Raw genomic sequence first — 7,014 nt, 5'->3', positions numbered from 1 at the left:
AATCTGGTGAAGGATGTGAAGGCCAACAAAAAGGGCTTCTACAGATACATTGGCAGCAACAGAAAACGCGTGCCTACTGCTAAATGGGGTGTGAGACCTGGTACAAAGAATGCAGAAAGAGCCAAGGAACTCGGTGCCGCCTTTGCCTCCAACTTTAATGGTAAGGTTATTCAGGAATCCCAGGCTCCTGAAAGCAGAAAGTCTGGAGCAAGGAAGACTTACTCTTGCCAGAGAAGGATCAGGTTAGGGAATATTTAAACAAACTGGACACATACAAGTCTATGGGTCCTGAAGGGATGCACCACAAATGCTGAGAGCATTTGTGAGACCTTGACAGCCTGAGAACTGGACAGACAAGAATCTCAACTGGTTTTGGCCAAAACAAGATGTAGCATGAAAAAATGATGCAGTATTCCCAAATGTGCATCCACCTAACTGGCACTGTATTTTTTAGGAATATATTGATTCTCAAGAAGTAAATGGGTGAGGGGGTAAAGGAATAATTTCATATGAAGAATTTATATCCTACTTTGTTTCATTTAGAGTAAATATAAGGATGCAAGTCATGTTATATACTACTCATGTCTTCCAGTTTAAATTTATCTGAAATACAACACAGAAAGCAACACAGAGAAGATGTTTTGTTGCTTTGTAAATTTTAGCAGACATGGAAAACAATACATAATTTATTTGAGTGATGTGGTCTATTACATACCAGTAAATATAATCTTAATAATTATCCTTTGTGACAGCCACTTAGTAGCAGCAGAATGTTTAGGAGTCATATATTATGTTTCAAAACCATTCACTTGTTTGCAGCAGAAAATTCTAGTCTTTCAAATTTATACCACCTTAAAATAGTATTTTCTTCCACCACAAAACAAGCAAATTTTTTAGGGCTGTTCTGACCCAAAGTAGTCACGCTCACATTCTGAAATGTTGTCTTTATGAGGCTTAAATATTTATCATATTACAAACATGTATTCTTACATTATGGTGAGCCAAAATAAGAAGAAACACTGATGAAATGGAAATCAATAACTTTGACCATCAGTCTACACAGCTCTTCTGAGAGCAATTAATTTGTACTTATCTAAAGATTAACTGAATCATCCTTTGGTGGCCTTACTGATTATAAATGCAATTTGAGATGGCCACCACAGCCTAGGATGATTAATGTGAAGATACAAAAGTCATAGAAGGGAATTCATGCCCTCTACTCTGTATAGCAGTATCAACAATTTCCCATGGTCAAGATGGCAGACAAGTGCCAAGAATTGCCAGAAAAAACCAAATTGTTTAAGTGACATAAGGTTATATTGCTGTGGCATACAAGTAAAACATTTTAAATGCTTTTAAAAACTATAAACTAGAAACATAAAGGTGAGCCTACTATATCTCAGATCCAAAACTTTAAATGAGATATTTCTCAACCTGTTTATGTTGTCTCTAAATATAGACAGTTCCAATGCTTGCTGTACCAAACTTTTTATTATTTCAAACAAACTTCTGTACAAAAACATCAAAGCAGGCAAAGAAATTCAGTGACTTTGGCAAACAGCACATGACAACTCACAGAATGCTTTAAGGTTTACATTTTTATTATACAAGTGACAAATAGCTTTCCTCTGGGCTACTTAAAGATAAGACTTCATTGTTTGACAAATAATTGCAGGTAAGCATGTATTAACTTCAGTTACCAAAGCTCAACAGAAAGACCTGCCATCCACCTAGATTCACCTAACTGGAAGTGACTATGAACAAAGCAGGATTTTCCCTAATAAACACTTTTAAATGTCCCCCCATTAAAAATGGAGCCTGTAAACAGTGGATTTACTACTGTGAAAAAGCAGTGTGATCAATGCTTCCAGAAAAAGAAAAAAAAACCCTAGCATGATTTCTAATTCTGTTCCTGACAACATACAGATCTGCTGCTACAACTGCAGATGTGTGACATGAACACTGGAGCTGCGAAGCTGTCCAGTATCACGCCACATGTAACATTGGTGCCTATGTGTTCAGATCAGGCTGGAGAAACCTCATTCTGCTCAGAAATAAACTCTAAAGCAAGCCCGACTCCAAAGAACTGATGATATTAATACCGTTTAAGAACCGAGTTCAATGACTCAATTTGTCACAGTGCAGCCGAGCTTCAGCAGACCAAATGCATCTTCAAAGACTTCAGGTAATGTTTTTAGAAGTGATATGCATGAAAATTCCAGTGGAAGCACACAAACCCTGATTTAAGTACACAGGAATAAGCAAATACAGATCTGAATCTGTGCACAAGCACTAGAGTTTTCACACATACATGCAAGCAAAGTACACTAAATCAAACACATTTTCAGAACATGACCTCTGCAAGAATATGTACAGCAACTGCAGACCACTCCGAAGACACACTTAACAAAGCATGAGCACTTTGCTGCTTTTGGCAATGTATTTCTATTCCATTTACTGGAAAAATGGCTAGAAAGTAAGAACAAACAACTCAGCAAGGAACTCAACTCCTTGAAGAATCAATCCCATCTCAAAAAACAATGAAGAGCAGTCAGCTGATAAATATTTCTGTGTTGACTCTGAATCACCTAATGAATAATACCAGAACAGCTCAGCTCTTAAAACTTATTTATATCATCCCTAGTCTGATGAGGCCAATTTGACACTAGGGAAGTCTGCTGCTGCAGAAGTGTTGTGCTTTATACTAGTATCAGCAAAACAATTACTTACCAGGAAGAGATATCCAAGAGATAATGTTCATCATGATATATTTATGCTGACAAACCCTTTTGAGTTAAGTCAAGGCATTAGCATTTTGTCTTTACTTTCTAAATCTAACAAAATTTTACAGAACTTTCAAAATCTACTAGTGGTCTTAAAACATATTTTCTGTTTACTTACACTGAATCTCAAAAAGGATATTAATTTCCTCAATTGTTGAAAGGTACAGGTTAAACTTAATAGAAAAGGTAAAATTACCTCTTTGCAATAAATTTTTGAATGTCAGCCAGCACATAATCCTTAAAATTTTGTGGATCTCCACTTTACAGGAAAGACAACATATTTTATGAAAGTGATGAACATTCAGGTATTCTCCTATTCATACAAGTTTGATGAGATTCTAAAACTGGCTAAAAAACTGACTGTGCACATGTCCTTAAAGCTTATCCAATGACTTTTCTCTTACATTAACTTTCTCCTTCTTTGAAGTTCCTTTTCTGTGGCACGTTTGACATTTCAGTTTATTTGATTTCCATTTTGTCTTCACTACTACTTACTTCTTTGATAGAAGATTTTTAAGGATTAAAATGCACAGATAAATTGTCATAGCTGAAGTATCTAAGTAAAAAAAGTATTTTAAAAGTCAGAAGATAAAGGCTAGCATAAAAACTTACGCTGCGCTATACAAAGTCAGTCAGGTTATGAACAGATTCATGTACTTTAGCAATGTGAAGAAAATGGTTATGTAAATAACACACAAGTATTAACATCAAACTGTATTAAATTATGTAAACATACACATCTTCTGTGATCAATACAAACATCTACTTGTCCCAGGATACTACTGCAGCATAGCTCGGATTTGTTTTGAAGTAGATTCATCATTCAGGTGTTTTGTAGTGAACCTAGAAATTGCAAGTTAAAACAGTATTTTATAAAATGAACAAGAAAAGTCTGAAAACTTCAGTACCTGTTTTGAAATCACTGCAGTACAATTCCACAGAGGAGGAACTTATATGTTCCTCTGTCACTGATCACTGGAATTAACTGCTAATAGTCTGGTGCTCTTTATCTTCTAAATGCGCCTTGCAATAAATTACTCCCTCTTAATAGGCGGAGAATTGTGGTTAAATCCTGGCTAAATCCTGTTTGCTATCCGTCTACGACATCGTCATAATTTTGGGCTGAAATTATTTTTTTTTCCCAATTAAAAGCCTTGAAAGAAGTAAAATCAAGGAAATACATAAGAAATATGGTAAATGTTAAAAGAACTTAGGAATCTAGACTTAATTTTGGCATAATCTATAAGCCTAATTTTAAGCAGCTTCCTTAAATATCCTGGGAGTACAGAAGAGCTTTAGTGTGTTTTTTTCCATGTAAGCCCAAACACTCTCCACTGCTTATATTCAAAGGGAGCTTGATTATCATGGAAGCTGAACATATACCTAATACCTGCAGGATTTAACTCCACACCAGTTTTAATTCAAAAGACATGATAAGCAAATATGGAGGTGCAGTTCTCACTCTCCCCAAGCATTCACTAGCTAGAGAATTCAATACAATACAGCTCTGAAAAACTTGGTAGTGACTCCCTTCTCAGCTTCAGAGAAGCGTCAGACCATTGCATCTTGTTTCCCAAGACAGCACCTTAAACACTTAGCTAAAGGACTGGGATTTAGGCTGTTGTTTTCTTGAAGTTGTATAATTTAGCAAAAAAAAAAAAAAAAAAAAAAAAGAAAGTGTAATTAGAAGGGAAAGAGAGAAGGGAAGTATTAAGGGTCTGAGAAGTAAATTCTACTTTTTGCTTTTGAAATGTTGTAGTTTCTAGGGTATTTTATGCAACAAAGCTTAGATACATTTTTTACTTTTGATGTATTATTTACCTTTTAAATTGCTAAGTTTTAGGTGATAAACAAGTGTCTCTGAAGAAGGACATTGTAATTTCCAATATTAATAGTCATTGTTTATCAAAGTGAAATGGGATTGAAAGAAATTAATATAACTTAAGAAAACTCCAGGTGATGAAGGCAAACCTAAAAGGACAATCTTCTTAATAAATCAAAGCTTCTATGGTGAAAAGTCTATAAAGAGATTGGAAGAAAAACAAAGAGGAATTTGTTAAAGCTGATTCAAACAATTATTCCACACGTACCTGAGAGCATTCAGAAGTCCTTCCACAGTGTCAGGTGGCTGTTCCTTTAAAACTTTTATGCATCCCTTCATCTGGGAACAGAAGCATGCCACTATTGAACAACAATATATGAACTGCACTAGCTGAAAACAAGGAAAAATTTCACCATAGGCAGGTTTTTTTCCTACTGAGTGTTAATGCTGCTTTATATGACACAATAAAAGCATTACAACTTATTAAATATTACCTTAAGGTAAAAACCTAACTTTCGAGAAAGTAACATCTACTTTAATGCTTGTAGATAGTAAACTCAATATTAAGTGTATATATTTTAACTTGCACATGATTTCTCCAATTACAACTTAAAAAATACCAAGAACAGCTAATATAAACTAAAAAAAAAAAAAGATATTCTGGAAGAGAGTTCCATGTCACTGCTGTTCGCAACTATCAGAAGTTTCAACTCTGACTTATTTTAATGCTTGCACACAAGGAAGTAATTTTCAGTGTTCATTTTTTAGTTGTAAAACTAACTGGTGTTAACTTATGATTTGTTTCATAATTAGTGTTTACAAATTTAATCTATGATAAGAATAACACCATGTAGATTTTAAATACTATACTGAATTAACATCTTTGTGGAGGCTATAAAAAACAGGCTGAAACAAAAGGGGAAATGAAGCAAAGAAAGCAGAGGTAGAACTCATTTGACCCATTATACAGACTCCCTATCCAGTCAACAGAGAGAAATAAGAAATTCCTCTAACCTGTTCAGAGTATACTTTCATATGTAATGAAACATCCTCCAGAAGTACCTATTTCTTCCCACTGCTATGAAGACATCTAAAAGCTATCCAAAGATTAGTTTAGATTAATCCCATCTTATTTGAAGTGACAGATAAAGACAAGGCAGAGTCAAGATTTGAACCTTCTAATTTTCCAAGTGACATTACAGTGCTAAATCTACATTCCAGTATTTTCTTTGCAGCTGAAGAGCAACTGCCCTATTATGGAAATGGATGATGAAATATTTAACTGAAGTCACGGTCCATGTATTTGCCAATAAAAATTATTTGGAAAATGTAGTTCAGCCTCCTGCCCAAGGACTAGTCCAACAGTCACCGGTCACTGCTCAGCTAGCTAATATCTACCTTGACCATAAAACTAGCTTTGCAAATTGCAGAATTCTCAGGGTAGCAGCACATGTTTTGAAGTGACACAGTTACTTTTCCTGAACTAGAGAAACTCAAGACTATATTCACATAATTCAGTACAGTACATCATATCAAATCAGATAAACTCAAAGGGGATAAAAATTCAAACCATTCTTTTCAATTTTTGTTTGAATCCAAATCCCTAAAACAGTCAAAAAAGAGAGGCTGTTAGGATGTCTAAGCTAGGAACAGCTTGAAATAGTGTCTCCAGTCTTGAAAAAGTAAGGAAAGGCTAATTTGTTCCACTGTCCCTCCCTGAAATTCTCTTAAAATGGCTCCGAAGAAATGAGTAGTTTGGAGAAAATAATTTTTTATCAAGTAAAACAAAATCACCACCTGAAATATTAGATTTTTACATTAGAATAAAGATTTGGGACCATATACTCATTTTTAAAAACTGAGTCACACATCTCCTGCCTCCCATTTACATCTAAGCTAACTTTCCTGTAAGATTACAGGGCTTTAGAGTAAGTGTGAGAAACAAAGCACTCGGATTGTATATTTGGTTCTATCAAAATTTTACTTGTGTACTTGTGTTGTCTCTGTAGGCAAGAGACTGAATTAGCAGTCAGGAAGTCTGCATTCAATTCCCAGGCTCTTTCTGCTGCATGACCTTGAGCAAATCAATCTACCTCTTTGTGATGTACCTTTCCCTCTATAAAACAGAGTCAAAGAGGAGATGTGGTAAAATACTGTATCTGCAGATGAAAAATGCTAACAAAGATGCAGTATCATGGAGCACAATTTTTTATATAAACATGTATATTTTCTTTTCTTTTGAAGTAGCCTTCCTTGTAACGGGAAAGATCTAGCATCTTTTTTCATGAATAACAGCTTATTTCTGCTGAAAGATGTGGCGCATGAGATTTAGGTTTGTAAAAACACGTAGCAAAACTAAGTACTTTTTTGTGTGTGCTTGCAGTACCTCAGATGAAAAAATAAGGTTGA

General features: G+C 34.9%; 1 protein-coding gene across 10 annotated transcripts in view; it reads right to left on the bottom strand.

Moving 5' to 3' along the window:
* Positions 1–1,468: 1,468 nt before the first annotated feature.
* The window catches only part of CYRIA (CYFIP related Rac1 interactor A), a 57,718-nt gene continuing 52,172 nt past the window's right edge, over positions 1,469–7,014 (bottom strand). For 8 of the 10 annotated variants that reach the window (XM_037391976.1, XM_037391981.1, XM_037391980.1 and 5 more), the window contains 2 exons: positions 4,874–4,995; positions 1,469–3,626 (listed from right to left, as the gene is read on the bottom strand). In XM_037391976.1, the coding sequence (XP_037247873.1) occupies positions 3,563–3,626; positions 4,874–4,995 (186 nt within the window). In that variant the 3' untranslated portion in view covers positions 1,469–3,562. The remainder of the gene's footprint in view (positions 3,627–4,873; positions 4,996–7,014) is intronic. The other 2 variants (XM_037391985.1, XM_037391984.1) reach the window with 1 other exon arrangement.

The sequence above is a fragment of the Falco rusticolus genome, chromosome 6, assembly GCF_015220075.1.
Source record: "Falco rusticolus isolate bFalRus1 chromosome 6, bFalRus1.pri, whole genome shotgun sequence".
In the NCBI taxonomy this organism is placed as follows: Eukaryota; Metazoa; Chordata; class Aves; order Falconiformes; family Falconidae; genus Falco; species Falco rusticolus.
Note: the sequence above shows the minus strand (reverse complement) of the source record. Positions and strands in the feature narration are given on the sequence as shown.